At 37.9% G+C, this 25,418-nt stretch overlaps 1 protein-coding gene across 1 annotated transcript; it reads left to right on the top strand.

The window, feature by feature from the left end:
- Window positions 1-1,664: 1,664 nt before the first annotated feature.
- On the top strand, window positions 1,665-24,151 carry LOC307008888 (uncharacterized protein; the record flags this gene model as incomplete). The annotated part of the gene is made up of 20 exons (XM_079632163.1): window positions 1,665-2,072; window positions 2,154-2,257; window positions 2,398-2,552; window positions 4,657-4,825; window positions 5,368-5,491; window positions 5,584-5,690; window positions 5,800-6,014; window positions 7,192-7,300; window positions 7,383-7,589; window positions 7,703-7,780; window positions 10,482-10,935; window positions 11,357-11,460; window positions 17,767-17,921; window positions 21,640-21,808; window positions 21,875-21,998; window positions 22,077-22,189; window positions 22,312-22,526; window positions 23,439-23,547; window positions 23,660-23,866; window positions 24,038-24,151. 20 exons carry the CDS (start codon window positions 1,665-1,667, stop codon window positions 24,102-24,104), a joined length of 3,393 nt encoding a protein of 1,130 aa, XP_079488289.1. The 3' UTR covers window positions 24,105-24,151.
- Window positions 24,152-25,418: the final 1,267 nt, after the last annotated feature.

Genomic DNA, 25,418 nt, shown 5'->3' with positions numbered 1-25,418 from the left:
AATGTCACACAAAAGGTACAGACAGGCAGGTGGGTAACACACACCAATAAAAGACGTGAACGGACAAAGACTGCCTGACCTCAAGGAACTAAATACTAACACTGATGAACTAAAAACAGGTGATGATAATTAACTGAACACAGGTGGAAGAAGGTAAACTAATTAAGGATAATGAGAACAGGTGCAAACACGACAGAACAGAATGTGACAGTAACAGTGTAAGTATATTTTTTCTGCAAAACAATAATTGACTCTGATGACTGAATAAGTGCAATTCACTTTTATTCCACAAGGTGGCAATGTCTGATACACAATGAAGTGTTTCACTCATAGTTACCGCAGGCAGAAAACAAAAGAATAGGAAGTATCATCTGCAAAACTTGAAAAATGGCTCAGTGATTTACTGCAGAGTAAGTACCGGTGTCACTGTCACTTGATGGTGGATCTGGTGAAGAAGCTGTCAGCGATCAAAATATTGATTTTGAAGATGTTAAAGGTGCTATATGGAGTTTTTCTACTAAAATGAATCCATTTTTTATTACCTGTGTGTGAATGGGGTTGTAATCTCACAATAAAATGATCCACTTGGCGGGTTTTGCTATTACCTCTGAAAGCAAGTATTCCTATTTCTATGTGATGCTCCGGGTCGGATTTGCCGCCAAATCCAGTGACGTGACTGAGACCTGCATTCGCGCTCCTGAGCGTCTCGCCTCTCGCCTCGTAACTCCACATAATAATAAAAAACAAAAGAAAGCACGCACACGAGCACTCGCTTGTAAACGTATTGGTTGCAATCTGAAACATCACCACTAGATGCTGCTGAAAACTCCATACAGCACCTTTAATTTTAAGAATATGATCCAGATGCTGAATGCACTGGGGAATGAGCTGGTATGAGGACAGTGGTGATGGTATAAAACATCTGCTCAAACTGAACGTTTCTAAGATCCAAAAGGTAACAATATATGCTTTATTCTATTCTCCTGTAATTGTTACTCTAATATCAGGAGAGTTTTATATCATCATACAGGTAGAGATCTACCCATGGCATGATTGAATATAGATCTGGGTCGAAAAAGACCCAAATATGTAATAATGATTAGCGAAACATTCATGTATGTAAGGGTTAAAAAGGTTATTATTGTAATTATTACACACACATAAATGAATATGAATAAATATACACTAAAGGTCAAAGTTTTGGGTTGGTGAATTCTTGTTATGTTTTTGTAAAATGTCTCTATAACTATTTTATTTTAAGATGTAAGTTAATGTATTCCTGTGATGACAAAGCTGAATTTACAGCATCTCTTCAGTGTCACATGATCCTTCAGAAATCATATATACTGATTTGCTGCTCAAGAAACATTTGTTGTTTTTATCAATGTTGAAACCATTGTGCTGCCTAATATTTTTGTTGAAACCACAATAAGTTTTTTTTCATGATTGTTTGATGAATAGAAATTTCAATAGAGCAGCATTTATTTCCAACAGAAATCTTTTGTCTAATTTAATTGCCTTTACTGTCACTTTTGATCAATTTAATGCATCCTTGCTGAATACAATTGTTATTATTATTATTATTTTTATCTCACTGATTCCAAACTTTGTAATGGTAGAGTATCATCAAATAACATGAACCTTTATTCATTTATATCATATTGATGTTTAATTGTCTGAGATTCCAGGTGACAATGAAGTTTGACATCATTCTGGACAAGGCAGGTGGGTTTGGCCGTTACCAGATTGCACTGGCCTTGCTGCTGTTCATACCTCGCATCACTATCCCATGTCACTTCCTGCTGAACAATTTTATAGCAGCGATCCCATCTCATCACTGTGACATCGGCTCTCTGGATGCTAACGGGATCCTGAATCTGAGTAGAGAAGAGAGACTGACTGTCAGTATTCCTGCACAGGAGGACGGGACTCCTGCTTCCTGTCACATGTTCTCGTATCCTCAGTTCCACCTGCTGATGAACTCCTCCAGCAGAACAGAACTTCCTGTCGTGGAGTGTCAGAATGGATGGGAGTATGACAACAGCACATTCATCAGCACTCTCGCCACACAGGTAAAGTCTCATGTATATCCCATAGTTCCTTCTCTGCCCTCTCACCACTTCCATTTTTTTACACTTTAATTTCTCAATCAGTTTGATTTAGTTTGTGACAAGAGGGGACTGGGCAAAACATCAGTCACCATATTTTTTTTGGGCGTCATGGCTGGAGCTGTGTTCTTTGGACTGCTCTGTGATAAGTAAAACAACAATATCCTCCTTTAAGAATCTTTCAGAAGTGTGATATAGTAACACAGAGATAGTTTAATGAAACATTTCATATTATGAATGCAGTAATAATGCTCTGAAGGGTCATCGCTCATGTGTGTGTTGTTTTCAGGTATGGCCGAAGGAGCATGTTGCTGGTGTCCTATGTGCTATCTATAGTGTTCAGTGTTGCTAGTGCTTTCTCAAGCACCTACATCATGTTTGCTGCCTTCCGCTTCCTGACTGGATTGGCATTGACGGGAATCGTCAACATATCTGTTGGGCTCAGTAGGTCTTCTCTAAACCCAACTGCCTTAATTCTTCTTTGCTCTGTATTTTTCCTCTCCATTGTATCCCGTCAGAGACATTACGCCGTCTGAACACTTTAGAGTCCAAAATGAAAAGAGTCTAATCTTGACAAGGTCCATCATTTGACTGCACTGACATTATCGGATAAGTGAATTGAGGATGATGACACTTCTGTAGAGCTGCTTTATAGCTGAATCAAATTTGTTGTGAAGCTGCTTTAAAACTGTAACGAAGGCCAGCTATAGTGCAGGGACGTGCAGAGAGTTCCTCAGGGGCAGGGGCTCAAATATAAAAAGGGGCATATATATATATACATATATATATATATATGTGTGTGTGTGTGTGTGTGTGCTTTGCATCACAGAAATAAATTATATTTTTAAAGTATATTAAAATAGAAAACCATTATTTTAAATTGTAGTTTTTTTTCTGTATTTTTGATAAAATAAATGCAGGCTTAAAGCGCATAAGGGACTTCTTTAAAAAAAAATAGTAATGTGTGTGTGCAAAAATAAAGTCACCATTTCGCGTGTTGTTGTCAGGCAGCCTACACTTCACATAATAGGCCTGCAGTAGGCCTGGGCTTCATTTAACAAACTATGTGATAGTTTCATAATGGTAAACGGTGTATCAATATAGACTAAATACAAGTGACTTGAATACTATACTTACCATTACTGATACTTTTGGTGCTGGTTTGTAGTCAATTAACATCCATTAGGTCAACGACGGAGATTCAGATCACTTCAATGTAAATTCGTCTGTCCATGTAATTTTCAAATGATTTATTTATAAATGACCGTCCAATGATATTTGAACTTCTTGTGCCAGATGACGATTGGTCGGTGTATTATGCATGACAAACAGGCTTCAGCTAATTTAGTAATATTTTAAAATATGTGTTATGTGGATTTTTAATTGAATCGACACGCAACCTTTTATTATAAAAAAAAATAATAATAATTTTTAAAAAAAACTTATTTTTTTTCTGCCGTCGAGCCATACTCACTGAAAGACGCTCGAGAGCATCGGTTTCCAAGCAGACTGTGTGGGATACCTACGTGTACACTAGTACATTTTCATTTTAAAACGCATAACACACTACTCCGGAGTTTTAGACCCTCGAAAACGGAGACCGTCAATCAAGACCGAAGCAAGACACGCACAACTTGACGCAAGTGACGCAACCCATAGCAACGCGTTATAGCAACGACACCTCAGACTGACAGAAACGTAAAAATAAACGTGAATTTAGGCTACTTTAGTCTTGTACACATTGTCATGTAAATTATAAGCAAATGCATTTTGTTTTATTGACCACAATATTATCAACGATATTTGTTTGAGAAGGGCACTTTTGATTAATTTTGAAAAAGGGCAGGGGCTCGAGCACCCAAAGCCCCCCCCTCTGCACGTGCCTGCTATAGTGAGAGCTGTGCAGGTAAAACATCAGGCAAAAAACGAGTAGGACCTGAGGGGTTACATAAAGCATATAAAGGTGAAAAGGTGAATTACAAAGTTGCAGGTTTCTAAAAAAATATTTTAAGTATTAAACTTTTTTTATCTATTAAACAACATAATTTCACCCCTTTCTTTACTTGAAATAAAAAACATGTAGAATGTGTTTATGTAGATTCTTTAAATCTTTGTTTTTGTAACATTAGTCACCACCGGCATTTTTGATCATTTCACAAAAATTTAATGGCGCCAATATTTTGTTTCATGAATATCTGAACATGCAATATATCAAAAAAAAGAACAGAGCCTCTGCTTTTACACGCACGCACACACACGCACGCACGCACCACACACACGTTTTATTCTAGCTTCGTGCATTTTTTTTATCAACCCTTGAATGTGGGTCAAAAAGCTATAAAAAAGAGACTACAACGTGCATAAGCAATGATTGTATCGCTTGTTTCTACTCCTTTTTTGCTTGTGTTTCGATCTGGGGATTTTCTACTCTGTCTGCAGAGGCGTAATAGCGCCCTCTACCGTATTACACTGGAAGCGTTGTCTCATAAATGACGACAAATTTTGTCAACGGCAAAGAGCTAATGATTACATTTGATCTGTTCTTTAGGTATTGAGTGGGTGGACACTGAGCACCGTACATTTATCGGGGTGTTCGGCAGTATTTCCTGGAGTTTAGGCAACATGCTGCTGGCCGGTTTTGCCTATCTGGTCACTGATTGGAGGATGCTGATTATTACTGTCACTTCTCCTCTTCTTCTTGCCACAGCCACCTGGTGGTAAGGGAACAGCATTATATCCCGAGTCATATATATCATTCACAGTCAGGACCTGTTTGTTCGGTCATGACATGTTTTTCCTCAGCTGGAAAGATTTTCTTTTTTTCATTAAATTATTTTTAATTAAATTAAATTAAATTCATGAACACAATGTCTTCACTGTTACTTTTGATCAATTTAATGCATTTCTTTCAAACACATAAAACATAATAATGTTTCCAAACCTTTGACAGGCACTGTACACACACATTGTTAGATCACATTTAAGAATTGCAACCTTGTACGGCAGGGGTAAAAACACAAAACTCACACTTACACTTAGGCTACACACACACACACACACACACACACACACACACACACACACACACACACACACACACACACACACACACACACACACACACACACACACACACACACACACACATATTATTAATTATAATTATTATTATATATATATATATATATATATATATATATATATATATATATAGATATATATATAGATATACTTATATATTATAGTAATACTTTAATAGGTGGATCCCTGAATCAGCACGGTGGCTAATAGCCAATGGAAAGGCAGAAACAGCATACACGTATCTGCAAAAGTGTGCTACTTTTAACAAAAGACGAGACTTCAGTTCTAGAGTCAATCCAGAGGTAAACATGTTTCATTGGCCATCTATGTTTGCCATCATTTAGATGATTAACTTATTTCAACAGTAACACCATTATTTCTGTTTCTATCTCAGTCTCTGCCCACTGCAACTATGGATCAACAGGGTCACAGTTACACTTACTTAGACCTGGTCAAAACTCCACAGCTGAGGAGACTCACACTCTTTACCGGAATAGTGTGGTAGGTTTTTGTGTGTGATTTAAGTATTTTATTTTAGAATTGAAGAAAGTGCCTCTTTTTAGTGAATATATGTAAGCAATGAGCCTACGTTCATCTTCCCTTTTTGTAGGTATGGAGTTTCCTCTACGTACTACGGCATCAGCTTAAACATCACCGGCTTTGGGCTTGATATTTACCTGACGCACTTCATTTATGCAGCCATAGAAGTGCCAGCAAAAATCCTCATCTACTTTAGTCTCAACAAGGTCGGCCGTAGAGTCACTCAGAGCGTGACACTGGTGCTCACAGGATTTTGCATACTCATCAACATCATCACACCTACAGGTTGAACACCTTTAGTTGCAAGTACACTTTAAATCAGAGGTTCTCATCAAAAAATAGTTTCACGACTATGGTTCCAATAGGGTTAAGGTTAGGATACCAAACTTGGGATACCACAATACATAAGCTTTTTTCATTTTAATTTCTCAATACATACGCTTTTAAAAGGGGTGAGAAAACACTTGTTGATGATGTCAAAAGCCATGCAGCAGTCAAACTATAGATTTTGATTCAAATCAAAACTGGCCAAATCTGCAGATGCCGACATGGAATGATTGTCCATCCTTAAAATTCATGAACAAAATTATACAAGTCTAGATTTAATGGTGCTGTGTGTAGGTTTTTGACTGTACTAAAAGCATACAAATACCATAATATGTTTGCAGATATATAGGAAACATATTATTATTAGTTATTCTACTTTGAAATGTGGTCTGTGCGATATTGCACGTTGCCAATTTACCTAATAGTATTTGGCCACCACAGGTTGCCAGTTGGTGTAAAACACTGCATATTGCAGCCATGGAAGCCAGCGAACAAACAGGGTCTGAGATCTGCACCTCAGCACTCATCTAAAAATCTCTATAAACGAGAGCATATTAAAACGTGATATCAACTCATCATAAATCAATAAATCAACTCATCAACTTATAAGTGAGTATAACTCTTTGCCTTCCATTGTCAATTGCTCGCTCCTGTTGCATGTCCTCAAACTGGCAACCCGTGTGAGTGTCGGGTCTGAGGAGGAGGGGGAGGGGGTAACAACTCTCTCCAATATTTTGAATTTGGTCTGCAGTACCCATTTCAACCCCTAGCTGTCAATCTTACACACTGCACCTTTAAACACAGGTACTCTCACAACAGGGATAGGCAGTTTATCATGACCACAGTTCTTTTTGTATGGGGAATTATTTGCCTTCAAAACCACTGAAATGCTTAAGATATTGCAGGTATATTAATAAATTGAAATGCTTAATTTCAAGGACATTTTCTTTTTAAGGACAAATTTTGATACTGTTTTGAGTCACACTGTGGATCCAACGTAAAATCTAGTATTAAAAAACCAATGCTTTGCCCAAAACCGTTTTGCCCATCTTTTATGAATGGCATAGTATGACATGTGATTTGGTTGCCTGATGATTTTCTCTGAGCTCTTCTGTGTGAATGTCTGTGGGTTTAGAATTCTGGACTTTTCGGACTCTGATTGCAGTGTTGGGTAAAGGACTTTCAGAAGCTTCGTTCACAACTGTGTTCCTTTACACCACTGAGCTCTATCCTACAGTAATGAGGTTAGAATCTACCATGTCCCTTTTCGAATTATTAAGCACTCTCGTTTTTGAAAATGCTTCTATCTCCCCTTCACGTCTATAGGCAGAATGGGCTTGGCTACACCAGTTTTATGGCACGTTTGGGTGCATCCATTTCTCCTCTCATCATGCTCTTAGAAGACAAGTGGACGCTCCTCCCAGAGGTCTTTTTCTGCACACTGGCCATCTTTTCTGGTCTCATCGCTTGGCTTCTCCCTGAAACAAACAATGCAAGATTGCCAGAAACAATAGAAGATATTGAAGAGATGAGGTATAAGAAATACAAGACAAAATGTTTTCAGCTTTAGTTTGCTGTATTGTATTCTGTTATTTTGTTTGTTTTTCTCATTTTTAAATTCACAATCATTTGCTTTATTATTGCAGAAAGAAACCTGTCTATTTCATAACAGAGGATCAGAGTAACATTCCTTCAAAGTTGCCCATCTCTACAGAGACTACGCAGTGATATGCAAATCACTTCAAAAGCACAAATTATAGTTACAAGTCTCATAAGCTGTACTTGACATCATATCCCACCTTTTGTATATAACTAATAAAATTTGAGTCATGGTACTGTTTAACTTACCTAAGAAATCTAGAATCAGTCTTTTTAGCCCATGCATTACCTAACTTTACATATTTAGTTAATTTCTTTCTTTTTCTCTTTCTTCCAGAGTTTTCTTCCAGAAACATACACGTCACAATATCCCTCATTTAAAGAATTCCTGCCCAAGTCATACGCAAAAAAGGGGCGGCCTGCTTGAGTCGTGTTAGTAGTGTGTTTAAACTAGCGGTTATAGTAAGGGGTGTGGCATTTCCGAAATAGCTCGAAGCGGTTGACCAATCACAACACACTGGTCCAGATGGGCTTCATAGAGACATGAACTAAACAGAGTGATACAGACAGACTGGGAAACCAGGTGCTGCAACAGTGTAAAATATGTGAAGAATAATGTGTTTTTTGAACATTCAAGCATGAAAACCTTTTCTAATAGATGCCAAAAACAAAATTCAGACTTTGAAAAAGGGCACAATATGGCTTCTTTAAGTCTGTTTCACAGCACCATGGACAGCGCCCACTCAGACCAGGATTAGTATCTGGACTCTGTGTGACAATCAGCACCATGGACAGCTCCATGTTTTCTAGAGTCTGACATCTGTTAGTTAATGAGCTGTGGAAGTGGCAACACTCTCATGTAATTGACAACTGTCACCTAAAACCAATACATCACAGATATTCTCTTCAAAATATATATTTTTGGCAGCAAATATATGATTTTAGATAGAATGAGTAGCTCAATCGCTATTTGATTGGATGAGTCATACGTTATTATACAGAGTGGACACAGCTCATGTATCCATGTTTATCATTAGAAAAAACACACTGTGTATCATTCTACATAAAATGAAGGTGCCACACATACATTAAAAAAAAATGTTGGTTCGTTATCTAAACTTTATAACAAGTGATAATGCTGTAAACATGAAATGATTGAGAAAAGGCCTAAAATGCAAGCAGACAGGCACCCAACTGTATACAGTATACTGCATGCAGTCACATTTGTTTAATTAGATTGTATTCAATTCTAATGTTCCTGGCAGGGAGTGAGAGCGGATATTGTGTTTTTCACACCTATAGCTTTCTGCATTTGAAAAACTTTGATGAAGCTTTGCTGGACCTGAACATTATTGATGTGAGTTTCTGTTGCTACATGTTCAGTCCTTCTAAGAATGGTATGGTCACAGAACCTCTAGATGGCAGTAGTGACAGTACAGTGCTGTCAAAAGAGATCATAATAGGCAAGAACTGTATAATGTATACTGTTCAAAAGTAGTAGTAGTATTTGAAAGAAATTCATACTTTCATCTATACTTTAAATTGAACAAAAGTGAAATAGAGTCTCACATATTTTATAAAATATTTGTGTTTCAAATAAATGCTGGTCTTTCGAATTTTTGAAAATTATCACGGTTTCCACCAAATTATTAAGCAGCAAAAATATTAACATTTTCAACATTGACAATTATAATAAGAAATGTTTATTGAGCAGCAAGTCAGCATTATTAGAATGATTTCTGAAGGATCATGTGACACTGAAGACTGGACTAATGATGCTGAAAATTCAGTTTAGCCATCACAGGAATATATTACGTTTATTTTCAAATGGAAACCAGTTATTTTAAATCGAAACAATATTTCACAAAGTATTGCTGGTTTTACTGTAGGATATATTTGATCAAATAAGTGCTTTGGTGAGCATAAGAGACTTATACAAACTTGCAGACTTAAAGTCCGCGACTTGGGTTCCAAATAGGCCTACAGCTTAATTGGAACAATCCAGAATAATTCATATAATGAGCAAAAGGTAAAACGCACGGTAGTGATGTGAAATTTGAACTGAGGCGTCGGAGCTCGTGTCGAGCATAAATGTTGTTAACGTAACAATCACGTGCGCGATTCATTTTGCGTGTCGGAATGTCCGAACCCCCAGATCTTACTTTAACAGTACGTTTTCATTCAGACTAATTCAATTACATTTTTAAATATCCAGTCATACAATTAATATGAAGAATACAAATAATTTCTGGAAAATTAAAAAAAAAAAAGACACAGGAAACCAGGATAACACCCAGAAATGCAATGTAACAACATACAAGATTTCATCAAATAAGAGTGCATACAGAGCTTACATAGAGTAAACGAGATAACACACAGGTAGAAGTAATCAGAACACGAGTCCAGGCAATGGGTTATGGGAAATGTAGTTCATGGTGAGATAAAGCAGATGGAACGAGTGTCCTCTGGTGAAGATCATGAGCACTCCATTTGGTGTTTGTGACAATGGCAGTGTATTGTTTCTTTTGTTTGTTTGTTTGGCATATAAAGAATAACAGCAAATTTCAGCAAGAAACGTAATTTTACATTTAAACTGTAATAATATAGTATAACATAATAAATATAATATAATATCTGCTGTTGTCCCCAGTTGGTCTATGTATCGTTCAACACTGTTGTCATTTATTAAGCAGGCAGTCCATCCAAATGAGGTCAGGCCTTCCACCATTGTTTAAACACTGTCTGTGTTAGATGTTAATTTACTAAAGGAAAATGCGAATGATCTACATGCTTAATGATCTACATCAAATCAGTGAATGTGTATAGACTTATGGTTGGACGAGCTCATACCACCCTCATTGCTTCTTTTGAGTCACTTCAGAAGTTTAGATCAGCAAAGATGAAGTTTGAGAACCTTTTGGCTGAGGTTGGGGGGTTTGGAAAATACCAGATCAGTATCATCGCCCTTTTGGTGATTCCGAGAGTCACACTGCCGTTTCACTTTCTGTTAAACAACTTTATCGCTGCTATCCCATCTCATCACTGTGACATCAGCTCTCTGGATGCTGACGGGATCCTTGGGAATCTGAGTAGAGAAGAGAGACTGACTGTCAGTATTCCTGCACAGGAGGACGGGACTCCTGCTTCCTGTCACATGTTCTCGTATCCTCAGTTCCACCTGCTGATGAACTCCTCCAGCAGAACAGAACTTCCTGTCGTGGAGTGTCAGAATGGATGGGAGTATGACAACAGCACATTTAAATCAACCTTGGCTACTGAGGTAATTCACTTTGTTTTTTATTCAAATGCATTTTATAACTACTACACAGTATACTTTAATTTTAAGAGTGTTAAATATTGTTTTCACAGTCATTCTCGACCTAAATAAATGTTAAAGCTGATGTATATGTTTTGTTTTATGTTAAAATTATAAGTAACAACATTTTTACATTGGCTCAACAAATGGCATGAGTTTGGGGCGAGACTTTTTTTTTTCTCTGGCCAATGGCAGATGAGGGGTGTTTAAATTCTGTTTGGTGATGATAGCAGTGCAAGAATTACATCAGCTTTTAAAAAACATGACAAATGCAAGTTTTGAATAAAGGAGAGTTGTACATCTGAATTGGACATTAAGCAGAATTACATCAAACTGATCAAAGGAAAATTATATCTCTCTAATACTGTATGTGTCCTTCTTTCAGTTTGAATTGGTGTGTGACAAGAAAGGTCTGAATAAAGCCACAGCCACAATCTTCTTTGTTGGTGTGATGGTTGGAGCAGCTATTTTCGGCTGGCTGAGTGACAGGTGAGACCTTAGACTAAGATCTGGCCCTCCAAGAGATGAAGTAAATGGTGATGTCACATAATCATTATTTGAAGCAGTTCAACTATTGTTTTGTAAAGGCCACACCACAAACTACAAACAAAAAGTATCTACGTACATTAAAGTTAGTTAGTAAATAATTTGAGTTTATAAATAAAAAACAACTGTTATTAGTTACAATTTAATAAGAAAAATATTTTGCACAAACACAATGAGAGGTTTTGAATAAATGGTCATATCAATTAAGGTTAAAAGTTGAATAATACATTTATGCAACAAAAATGCTTTATTTAACATACTGAGTTAAATGAAAAATCTAGATATATTGCAGGAATTCAAATGACTGATTTTTGCGAATCACATGAATCTTCTGAATAGAGCAATTCCCTAAAATTAATCAGGCTTTCTAACACTACAATGCAAGCACATGAGAGAGAGACCATTTAGGATGAATCGATTCATTAGAATGAACTTGACTTACATCGTCACATAGGCTACATATGAGAGAGAGATAGAGAGAGAGAGAGAGAGAGAAAAGCGATGTAGTGTTTTGGTCACTTTAATGCGGCCCGTTAGTAAATGTAAAGTAACTCATTCTGGAAAAGCTACACTACTTTAAAACAGCTGAACTACTGTCAAACTACTGAAAAACATAATTGGTAGCATTTATTTTTGTTAGTCACTTCCCAACACTGTAGGCTACTTAAGTATTGTGGTATATCTCATGGGTTCCACATCTGTCAATCACTACAGCGTTATGTCGACTGACAAACGGGGTCTCACTTGGGTGCCCCAATCACCTCTGAGATTTAGGAAAATGGCCAATGGAATTGGTGAGTGGAATTTGCTTCGGAACCGAGTGGTTGCACAGTGATCATTCTTCCTATAACCATGCAACAAGTCGGTGTGGGTCCTGCTCACAGGGGATCCAAGGTGTCATTCGGCACTTCGTGTGAGAATCAGATGTCTATAGCTGCATCGAAGAGCTTGTCCTCTGCAGAGAAAGATGATAATAATAATAATAATAAACTTTATTTTCTATATTGTCTTTAAAAGTAGCATCTCAAAGCGCTTCACAAGAATAAGATCAAATAAAACATACCATTATACAAACAATGCATTAAAGGGGTCATGACATGAGAAACCAAATTTGCCTTGATCTTTTGGTATATAAGAGGTCTTTGTACCATTAAAACGTCCTGCAAGTTTCATAGCTTAAGACTTCCTCCCCATTATAAACGAACCATTTATTTAATCATGCTCTAAATACAGCTCGTTCTGGATCCATGGTAAGAAGTGACGTCACGGTACGAAGTGACGTACCAGCGTTTGCATATAGACCGCCTCCAGCACAAGACAGCTACGCTTTAAGCGCAAGACAACTACGCTCATTTCGTATCTTTGTCGCGCCCGCGCGCTGCGCGCCTCACAAGTGTTCAGTCGACGGACAGCGAGTGGGTCTGTGTACAGGGAAATTACGATGCCGCAGATGTGCTGTTCCTGGCTGTGGACAAACAACATCTTTGAATACGCTGCGAAAGATCCAGTCGTCAGGGGAAAATGGATGCACTTTATTTTTTGCGGACGTCTCAGTCACGGCAATGTTAGTTTAAGCGTGTGTTCTATACATTTGAAGGATGACGGTTTTGAGCTTTGCCAGAAAACTGTTGCTCAAAGATAAGTCCGTGCCGACTATTCTGGGCTCAACATCGACGACGCAAACTGTAAGTAATGTATTTAAAACTTTAAACTACTTTTTAAATACGCTGAAAGATCCAGTCGTCAGGGAAAAATGGATGCACTTTATTTTTTGCGGACGTCCCAGTCACGGCAGTGTTCTATACATTTAAGGATGACTGTTTTGAGGAAAAAATCCCAATATGATGCTTGGCTTTGCCAGAAAACTGTTGCTCAAAGATAAGTCCGTGCCGAATATTCTGGGCTCAACAACGACGACGCAAACTTACTTTTTACCATGGCTAATATAAACACATTTGTATAAGAGAATCTTGAAAATATGTCGCCTTTCTAGTAGGCCTACATGTGATAGAAAATTAAAAATGTTGCCTTTATCAATGCTGCATCTTCAAATATGGCCTGTGCATGCATTTTTGTCCGTGGTACACCCTATCATTTCATTGGAATTAGTTAAATAATGTTAAACTGTTAGCAAATTAAGCTATAGGATAATTATGCAACAATAATCCGTTTTCAAGTGTCTCGGGTTAATTTTTTTTAATTAATTCAATAGTTTCACTTTCCATGTGGACACGGGCTGATCCAGTCTTCGTTGTTGTGGTGATGGTTCATTTTCCTCTGATTCCGGCTCAAACATAATAAGGTTTTATCATTGCAAGAGCCATCGCTGATGCATCACCCGCTATTAAACAGTTGCGCCGAATCTGCAAACGTTCTGGCTGGGGGCGTTAATAATTGATGCATAGGCACTGACGTTAGCCAATCATAACAGTGGGCGTTAACACTGAACTCTTAAAGGGGAAACACCCCCAAAACAGACTGTTTGAATCAGAGGATGAGAAACAGGGTGGGAAAAGGTCATAAATCACTACATTTTAAAAGTTTTTTGTAAAAAAAACTATAGTAATAATATATTTGCACCTAAGGGAACATAATAATAAAATAAAAAAAACATGTCATGACCCCTTTAATGAAAGTGAAATACAGAAAAAGATAATACCAAAGAAAAACATACTATCAAAATGAAGCCGAGCTTCCCATTTCGAGTTGGACGGCCATACTTGACCGGTTCCTGGGTGTGACGCACGGTTCACAGCCGCGTTCTACCCCAGTGCCTTTCTTCCCAGAAGTGCATGAGGAGGTTCAGAAGTCGTTGAAGGCACATTTTACTCCTTGAAGCCTTTTTTATATATATAAAAGAGCAGTTTCCTCAATCTCTGGGCCATACAGGGCACGGTCTGGAAGTGTGTGACGCTATGGCCATCTCTGGCCATCCCTTCGCAGGAGCAGGGTGGTTGTACCTTGCTGGCAATTCAATTCAATTCAATTCAAATTTATTTGTATAGCGCTTTTCACAATACATATTGTTTCAAAGCAGCTTTACAGAAAATGCTTTTCAGAAATGTACATACAAAAATACAGTTAGTTAATCATAAATTTAGGGCATAACATATCGCCGGCGTTGGGTCGTCTCGTCACAGGCGTCGAGTCGTCTCTTTGGGGCATCTGAAGTCTCCATGAGGGGCTGGATACATAACTGGAGCTGACGAACTCTATTTGAGTTATCTCGGGACAGGCGTCCCGAGATAACAACAAAAGAAGGCAGATGGGAAATAATTAGCGTAGCTGCTGTTCATAATATGAATGCATTTGATCTGATTTAACTGTAGTATAAAAGGTATGAGATGCATTATGTGAATGCTTGGCTAAAGAGATGCGTCTTTAATCTAGTTTTAAACTGGGAGAGCGAGTCTGAGCCTCGGACAATATCAGGAAGGCTATTCCAGAGTTTAGGAGCTAGATGTGAATACGCCCTCCCTCCTTTAGTGGACTTAGTTATCCTAGGTACGACCAGAAGCCTCGAATTTAGCGATCTTAAAGAGCGCGATGGATTGTAGGGCGATAGAAGATCCCTTAAATACACAGGAGCTAAACCATTTGGGGCTTCATAGGACAGTAGCAATACTTTGTAATTGATACGGAAATTAATAGGTAACCAATGTAGAGATGATAAAATTGGTGTTATATGATCATATTTTCTTGACCTAGTAAGAACTCTAGCGGCTGCATTTTGGACTAACTGTAGCTTGTTTACTGAGGATGCAGGACAACCAGCTAATAAATCATTACAGTAATCTAGTCTCGAGGTCATGAATGCATGAACTAACTTTTCTGCATCAGAAACTGATAGCATGTTACGTAGCTTAGCAATGTTTCTAAGGTGGAAAAAGGCTGTTCTTGTGACATTTGAAATATGATTTTCAAAAGACAAGTTGCGGTCTAGTATAACACCCAGATCTTTTACTGTAGAGGATAAAGTAACAGGACATCCTTCTAGATTAAGGTTGTATTGTAAGAGGTTTTGTGGGCAGTTTTTTGGACCAATCAGTAATACCTCTGTTTTATCTGAATTTAATAGAAGAAAATTACACGTCATCCAATATTTTATATCTTTAACGCACTCTGTCATTTTAGATAATTTAGTGTTATCATCTGGTTGTGATGAAATATATAATTGAGTGTCATCAGCATAACAGTGGAAACTTATTCCATGTTTTCTTATAATATTTCCAAGTGGCAGCATATAAATAGAATAGCAGAGGGCCTAATACAGATCCCTGCGGCACTCCATAATTTACTGACGTTATCTTTGATTTTTCCCCATTTAATTGGACAAAATGGTAACGGTCTGATAGGTACGATCTAAACCAGCTTAATGCCTGTCCCTGAACACCAGTGTAATTTTGAAGTCGATCTAAGAGTATTTTATGATCTATACGCAGCACTAAGATCGAGTAAAACTAGTATTGAGATACAGCCTTGGTCAGAAGCTAAAAGTAAATCATTTGTAATTTTAACCAGCGCAGTTTCTGTGCTATGATGTGGCCTGAATCCAGACTGAAACTTTTCATAGATATCGTTTTCTTGCAAGAAAGAGCACAATTGAGCGGACACAACTTTTTCTAGTATTTTAGACATAAATGGAAGATTTGAAATGGGTCTGTAATTTGCTAGGTTATTTGGATCTAATTGTGGTTTCTTAATAAGAGGTTTTATAACTGCCAGCTTGAACGTTTTTGGAAAGTGACCTAAAGATAGAGACGAGTTAATAATATTGAGAAGAGGCTCTTCCACTACAGGTAACACTTCTTTCAGTAGTTTAGTGGGTATTGGATCTAATAAACATGTTGTTGGTTTAGATGCAGTGATAAGTCAGGCCTTGCGTTCCCCGGCCCAGATACGCAGCATTTACGTGCCCTGTGCATTTACGTGGACCACACACAGAGCTTCAAAAGCTCGGATCAGATCTTTGTCGGCTTTGGAGGTCAGCGGAAGGGAAAGGCTGTCTCCAAGCAGTGGTTGGCCCACTGGATAGAGGCTCGCCTTACCAATCCCAAGGCGAGCCATGCCCCCTCGGAGTGAGGGCCCACTCCACTCGAAGTCTAGCTTTCTCCTAGGCGTTGGCACGCAGTGCCTCTTTGGCAGACATCTGCAGAGCTGTGGGCTGAGCGACACCTAATACCTTCACAAGATTCTACAATCTCCGGGTGGAGCTGGTTTCTTCCTGTGTGTTGGATACATACAGGTAATGTGTAGGAAGGCTGGCTCTGTGTCTCACTTGCAGCGCCGGTCTTCTCTAAGGGGGGGATATGAGCGCCTTTTTGGGTCTCCAGCTGAGTTCCGCGCTTGGCAAACCCTGGATAGAGTTTCCTCAGAGCATCCTTCGGCAGTCAGATGCGGCGAAGGTGTCCAACGCCAGGTCCAGTACTCGAGTGCATACCCGCTCGGTCAGCCCCTGCACTGGATCAGATGACCCATGTGTTGTAAACCATCTCTGTAAACCCTTGTCTTTCCCTGGGCAGATTTACTATGCCCCATCTCTGCGTCTGTATTAGTTCAATCCCTGTCTAGGCAGGATCTACCGCAGAGGCCTTTTCCATATGTAGCACTGCCCCACGGGTCAGTACATGTGTGTATTTCCACATGTTCCTCTCTACGGGTAGGATGGGGCATCCATAGTGTCCCTCTCCATTGGGCTCCCCAGTGCTAATAACACTGGACATGGCTGAAAAAAGGGAATTGAGCCCCGAAGCACTCTTCCCATGAAATAAAATGTAAAAGGAACAGCAGCCACGACCATCTTCATGGTAAGCCCTGTCCCTTCTATCCCATTAGCATGGATAACTAATATTCTGGACTTACGTGGGGTGCAGGGTAGGTTACAACTCAAGTGGAGAATTTGCCAATAGGGCATGCTAAAGCTTGCCAGCATTTGCATTTCCATCACTTGTAACAGTTTAGTGGTTGTGGTGTTTTCCATATAGACCCCATTTAGACCCCATCAATGACCGGGGCCTTTGTCTCTGCTCCTCAGCATATACCTGAATGAGTGGATGCATGCTGCCATCTTATATACCCTTATGTGCAGGGGAGTGGCTCAGCATGCAAATTCCACTTTTGTAAAAATGTATAGGTGATTGGGGCTCCCAAGTGAGACCCCATTTGTCAGTCGACATAACGTTTCTGTTCCTTCCACCAGTGAACAAGGGTTACATCAGTAACCAAGACGTTCTGTTTACCTAATTCCAGGTACGGTAGGAAACGAATGCTGATGATGTCTTACTTGATTTCCATTTCATTTGGAGTGGCCAGTGCATTCTCTCAGTCCTTCATCATGTTTGCTATAATGAGATTCTTCACTGGAATGGGCCTTACAGGCATCAGCATAATCTCCATTGTCCTGTGTGAGTGCTCTACATGGACAAAATTTTATAGGAAGAGTAATTTTATGATTAATATGCTTATTTCGGTAAATGTATTCACAATCACAAATACCAGATTACTTCACAATTATACAGTCTTTGTTTCTAATTTTCTTTTTCTTAAAGGGATAGTTCATCCAAAAATGAAAATTCTGTCATAATTTACTCACCCTCAAGTTGTTTCAAACCTGTATGAGTTTCTTTCTTCTGTTGAACACAAAAGAAGATATTTTGAAGAATGTTGATTATGGAAGTAAAATAATGCCAAATGTTTTTGAAACAAAAAGCCTGTTGAATTGCACTACTTGAAAAAAATATGCATTGCATTAACCATGCTTGCATTTTAATGCATTGTATTTTAGGACTTGCATTTTTTTATTGCCTCAAATTCAACATGGTTGAATATTTAAGCTGTGAATATTTCAATTCAAAACATTTCAAACACATTTTCATTATTAAAAATTCAATAATCCATATTCACCTTTCATATTTCAATTCCAAAATATTCAAACGGTTTAAAAATACAACCTTTAATATTCAACAGGGAATTTTCAGTCCATTTTATTTCGCTTTAAAAATTCGCTTCCTCAAATTCAGTGGTTAAAATTCGACAGTAAATTCAACATTGACATCCAGGAACTGCAGGAAAAGCAGTAGATTACCGAGCATAATCTCCACCTGCTGTTATTCGGCCTCACCAGCAGGGGGCGCAAGCGCGTGTTGTTGACGAAGACGAGAGAGCAACAGTTCATTCATAAAAACCCGTTTATAGAAATGTAAGTGTATTTGTGATTATTACGAGAGCTGTTTTTACAGCTGAGATTATAATGTTATTCCCCCGATGCTGATGTACAGATCAAATGTTACATTTGAAGTAGACATATATTTCTCTTGGTTGTTTAGTTGCCTTAACATTATATCACTGCGATGTGCTGCAGTAGCCTAGTGTTTCCCTCAATACTTCAGGATTGCTGGACATATAAAACGCTCAACGTAGCGTGGACTAGAAGATATAAAAGACCAAACTCGCACTTTAGGCTGTAAGTAGGCCTACTATGTGGTTACGGGCAGCAGACGGACTCAGAATCATATGAATTTAACGCGCAAAGTTTCACGCAGTTTGTTTGTGTGTGTGTTTTGCTAATACAATAATAAATCATAAATCAGATGTGTACAGTAACATTACGTCCAGCTATCAAATAGTGGCCTAGGTCTACATTGGGTTTCATTTGTCGTTTAATGAGATCTAATATGTTGTCAGTACCGAGAATTTTCCTATGGAGTTTTCAAATGAATAGATCCGACTTAAAATACAAATGTACTTTAATGGTCGAGTGGTAGAACTTTAGCCATGAGGGTCAGAAGTTCTGGGTTCGAATCCGCACTCGTATAGTTTTTTTTTCTCATCAAAACCGATTATGTTTATCAGTGGTTGTATATCAAGCTGGGACACTTTGTGTGCAGTTTGTTTTGTGATTTCACCGGAACGAGAGTCTCCGCAACTGATTGAAGTGCGTCTGAGTGAAGAGTGTTCGCGAGCCATACTCTATCCGCACCACTGATCGCAGTGGCAATGAGCACTTGATTTCATACACATTTCAGCGCTAGATCGCCTCTTGTTTAACAAACGAACTAAATGAATGCTCTGCTGGTTAACTGGAGTTGTTTTATTTCGGCTGTTTGTACATCCGTGCTGCGAGGTGGGGACAATATCTACCCTGGCAGAAAGTGGTGGGACATATCCCACCCGCATTATGCATATGGATACTTGCATAAAGTTGGCTTGACATTGGACTTTCGCACATTTAGGGACCGTCTCTAAAATTACATTCAACATTACACACGTTTCTAACTTCAATAGCAAACTTCAACTTATCAAAAATATAAAAGGTGTGCATGTGTATCATGCCTGACCTACCAGTTTTCTGTAAGTCATTCTCTCCCAATGCTATTGAAGTTAGAAACGGGTGTACCAATGTCGTGTGTAACTTTAGAGACGGTCCCTAAATGTGCGAATGTCTAATGTCAAGCCAACTTTATGCCATATATCACAGGGAAACTTGGCGTGAAACCTTGCGCGTTAAGTTCATCTTTAGTCTGCTGCCCGTAGCCATATAGTACCTATACAGCCTTCTCAATAAAGTGCGAGTTTGCTCTTTTATATCTACTAGTCCACGCTACGTTGAGCGTTTTATATGTCCAGCAATCCTGAAGTATTGAGGGAAACACTAGGCTACTGCAGCACATCGCAGTGATATAATGTTAAGGCAACTAAACAACCAAGAGAAATATATGTCTACTTCAAATGTAACATTTGATCTGTACATCAGCATCGGGGGAATAACATTATAATCTCAGCTGTAAAAACAGCACTCGTAATAATCACAAATACACTTACATTTCTATAAACGGGTTTTTATGAATGAACTGTTGCTCTCTCGTCTTCGTCAACAACACGCGCTTGCGCCCCCTGCTGGTGAGGCCGAATAACAGCAGGTGGAGATTATGCTCGGTAATCTACTGCTTTTCCTGCAGTTCCTGGATGTCAATGTTGAATTTACTGTCGAATTTTAACCACTGAATTTGAGGAAGCGAATTTTTAAAGCGAAATAAAATGGACTGAAAATTCCCTGTTGAATATTAAAGGTTGTATTTTTAAACCGTTTGAATATTTTGGAATTGAAATATGAAAGGTGAATATGGATTATTGAATTTTTAATAATGAAAATGTGTTTGAAATGTTTTGAATTGAAATATTCACAGCTTAAATATTCAACCATGTTGAATTTGAGGCAATAAAAAAATGCAAGTCCTAAAATACAATGCATTAAAATGCAAGCATGGTTAATGCAATGCATATTTTTTTCAAGTAGTGCAATTCAACAGGCTTTTTGTTTCAAAAACATTTGGCATTATTTTACTTCCATAGTTGATGGACCCCATTGACTTCCATAGTATATTTTTTTCCTACTATGCAAGTCAATGGGATCCATCAATTGTCTGGTCACCAACATTCTTCAAAATATCTTCTTTTGTGTTCAACAGAAGAAAGAAACTCATACAGGTTTGAAACAACTTGAGGGTAAGTAAATTATGACAGAATTTTCATTTTTGGGTGAACTATCCCTTTAATACTCCTTATGAATCAAAAAATGTTAACAAGTCAGTTGTATGAATTAATCATATGTATTAATTAATCAAATAATCAATGAATAAACTATTCAATGACTCGCTCATAAAGATAGTCACTGTGTCCGAATATGCTTAATACCATACTGTACAGTATGTGAATACAGTCCGGCAAAAGAGTCGGAATTTGTCCGAATTTGAACAACAGTAGGCAAAATTACGCGGATGACTTAATACTCCTGCTGAGATTCTGGACAGTTTCAAAAGTAACTTTCAAACTAAATGTTGTACCAACTAGACAGTATGCAATTTAAGACGGCATGACACGTGTTTAGTATCTGAATGAAGCAACAAATTGATTGAATAAATGATTCAATGACTTGTTTTGATCCTGTATGAATCAGTGTTTTGAATGAGTCGATTGAATGATTGAATGGCTCACTCATAAAAAAAGGCACTTGGTCTAAAGATGTAACTTTGTAGAAAGTCACTTAAAGATCTTCATCTCTAATGTCATACCTAACTGACAGTCTATTTTAAATAATAAAACATTATTGTTATTGTTCATCAGGCGTAGAATGGGCTGATATTGCACACAGGACGATTGCTGGTGTTATAATCAGTCTTGATTGGTCTGTCAGCACTATGATATTGCCTGGCATTGCTTATCTCGTCAATGACTGGAGGACTCTGATCATCACGGTAACAGCTCCCCTCGGACTGGCAGTGATCACATGGAGGTAAGATGTTACTATGGTTGATTGTCATTTCCAGTTTTCCCAAATCACATAATTCTTGTTTGCTAGGTGGATCCCAGAGTCAGCACGATGGCTCATAGCCAATGGACGACTGGAAGAGGCCCATCTTTATCTGAGCAAATGTGCCTCAGCTAATAACAGGCAACACAACTTCAGAGATATCAAACCAGAGGTAACCTTTTAATATGTGACATTGAGAAAGATCCAATTTTCAGCATTTTCCTAAAGCTTTTGAGAACATGACTTTCAGACCCTTGCTAATGTTATAATTGCTGAGGACAGAGGTGACAAGAAGTACTCGTATCTGGATCTTGTGAGGTCTTCTAAGATGAGGAAACTAGCTCTGCTCACAGGAATCACTTGGTGGGAATGTTTTTCATAGGTTATAGACTTTATGATGGCTAAAATGATGGTTTGCTCTTTAAATTCAAATCTGAACAACCTGGTTTACTAAGAAAAGATTTTGAGGTAAATTGTTTTTGCAGGTTTGGAGTGGCATTCACTTACTACGGTATCAGTTTGAACATCAGTGGCTTTGGGCTCAACCTGTACCTCACCCAGTTTATTTATGGTGCCATAGAGATGCCATCAAAACTGCTGGCCTATGTGTGTCTTGATAAACTAGGCCGCAGGTACAGTCAGGTGGGAACGATGATTACAACAGGGGTCTGCACTGGCATCACTGTCCTTATTCCCCGAGGTAAAGAGAATAATCATTTATTAGGATACCACATGTGAATGTGAATGTTTGTTTTATTGAGTTTATTCAGTTACAAAACAACAATATATTGGAATGTCACAGTCATAAAAGACTAAAAGTCATCCATTGTGATATCACAGTCATGTGTTCAGCATGTCAATCATTAAAAATATATATATATATATTTGAGGGAAACGGCTTTTTGAACTAGAAAAAGTGTAGGGCGGGGCTTGATTTTGTCCACCAGGAATTGATTGGATTGTTGTGGTTTGCTATTGCTGTAATCTCATGACAGTAAAAACATCATTGGAGAAGAGAAGAGATGTCGCTACAAGAGGGAGGGGAAGTTATTTTGGTTAAACTATAGGGCACATGATTTTTTCTTTTTTAAATAACGATGTGCATGGAAAAATCATTTATAATACATCCTGCTTTATTCCTTTAAAAAAAGGAAATTGTCCATTTTGATTTCATGGTAACTTTAATAGGTTTTTTGATGTTAAAATCAATTGTGTCAAGTTAAAGTATGTATTTTTCTAGTGTTAAAATGCTTTATCTTATCCCAGTTTAATTTGCAAAGGCAAATATAATTGAGCCATTTATGGGCTGATTTCCACACAATGTACAACAAAATAAAACATTTGCTCTTCTGATTTAAGAGTACTAACAAGGTTTTGCAGGTTATTATGCAGATGTGATTACACCACCTCTTCACAAAAATCAGTTTTCTCCAATTTATGCCAAGTAGCTACGCATTTAATAAAATACATTTTCCTGTGGCTCTCAAAATATTAGTTACATTTCAGTTATGTCATTTATGGTGAATGCCTCAGGTGATGGCACAGACATTTCACACTGAACTTCACCTATATAAGAGTCAAATTCTCCAGCTGTCTCTGTGTCTGGCTCTAGATTTGTTGCTGCCTCGTACAGTCATTGCTGTGCTGGGTAAAGGATTTTCAGAGGCCTCCTTCACGTGTGTTTTCCTCTATACCACTGAGCTGTACCCAACTGTGTTACGGTCAGTTTATCATTTGCAAATGCTGATGTTTGTGCATAATAAAATGTGATATAAGCTAAAATTTGTTCAGCAAAGAAATGGGTTATTAACACTCTTTCTCTTTTGACCATAGGCAGAATGGATTAGGCTATAGTTCATTTGTTGGTCGTGTTGGTGTCTCTTTAGCACCTCTTGTGAGCCTCCTGGACGAGGTGTGGCTCCCTCTGCCACAGGTCCTGTTTTGCTCCGTAGCCATCATTGCAGGCTTCGTTGCGCTGCTCCTCCCTGAGACCCACAATGTGCGGCTTCCTGAGACTATTGAGGACATTGAGAAAACTAGGTGATTGATCATTTACTAATACTACTGGAATGAAAGATAATAAAAATGATTGTCATAATATAGTTTTCATGATACTTAAAATATCTCACTGTGTTCAAAAGGAACTTGATATAAAAATATTAAATACAAATTTTTGTTTAATTAACTTAAACCACTATGTTTTTTTCTCAGGAAAAGATCAGTGTGTTCACAACTTGAATATCAGCTTGGAAATGAGCTCTATAAGGAGACCAAATGAATCTAACCTGCGTAGAGAAGATGAATCTAATAAAAATCACATTCATCACTAAAGTCTCTTGTTCTTAACTTACTCTTAACTTACTCTTCCGACAATCTATGCCTTTTCCTGTATATAAACTCAGCAAAAAAAGAAATGTCCCTTTTTCAGGATACTGTACTGTAAAGATGATTTTGTAAATATAAGTTTATACGTTTTTTAAAAGGGTTTAAACCATGTTTTTCATGCTTATTCCATGATCCATGAAAACCCAGGAGACATGATGACTGCAGATGTTGCCGGAGCAATAAACGGCAATGTCCGTGATGTAAGACACTTGCTACAGGGAAACAGGAAGGGCAGCTGATCGTCCTTGCAGTACCAAACCACATGTAACCATATGTCCTCCCAGACTTGTTTGAGAACAAATGCCTTGGTGGAAGAGTCGGCAGTGGGCAAACATTGCACAGCAAGAACTGGCAAATCTGTCTCAGCCCATGAGGGTGAGATGCAATGTACTTAAAGCAGCTGGTGGACACAGATACTGATTCCAACTTTTGATTTTGTAATTGACTGCTACCCCTGCCCCCTGTTCAGGGACTTATTGTTCCATTTCTGTTTGTCAAATGTCTGTGAAATTTGTTCAGTTTGTTTCATTTGTTAAATCTTTTTTTGTACATACAAATATTTACACATAATAAGACATTTGCTGAAAAAAGGCAGTTGAAAGTGGGAGGACGTATCCTTTTTTTTCTTTTTTTTCTGAGTTTATATACAATGCTGTTCAAACGTTTAGGGTTGGTTTTAAGTCTCTTATGCACATGCTGAATTTATTTGATCCAAAATACAGTGAAAACATAAGTATTGCAAATATTAGTAAATATTAATTTTTTAAATAACTTTTTTATTTTATAGTACATTTTTAAATATAATGTATACCCTACTCCAGTCACATGATCCTTCAGAAAATGTTCTAAAATTCTAATTTGGTGCTCAACATTTCTTATCAATGTTGAAAACAGTTGTGCTGTTAAGATTTTGTGGAAAGAACAGCATTTATATGGAATAGAAATACAACATAAATGACTTGTAAGATCAAGCCTTTTGATCAATTTAATGCATTATTGCTGAATAAAATTCATGACAAAATTCATGCTAAACAATTTGTCAATTTGCAGAATCAAAGTGAACAGACTATGGCTGGCAAAGAATTTGAAAGAAGCAGTTAATCTGTCTGAGTGCAAAGTTAGCATGAGCTCAGAATGACAAAGCAAGAATTAACTTCTTTTATAAAATTACCATAATGTAAAGTTTCAACCAAAGGGTTTAATTTTT

The sequence above is a fragment of the Phoxinus phoxinus genome (genome assembly GCF_949152265.1).
Source record: "Phoxinus phoxinus genome assembly, chromosome: 13".
Classification (NCBI taxonomy): domain Eukaryota; kingdom Metazoa; phylum Chordata; class Actinopteri; order Cypriniformes; family Leuciscidae; genus Phoxinus; species Phoxinus phoxinus.
Note: the sequence above shows the minus strand (reverse complement) of the source record. Positions and strands in the feature narration are given on the sequence as shown.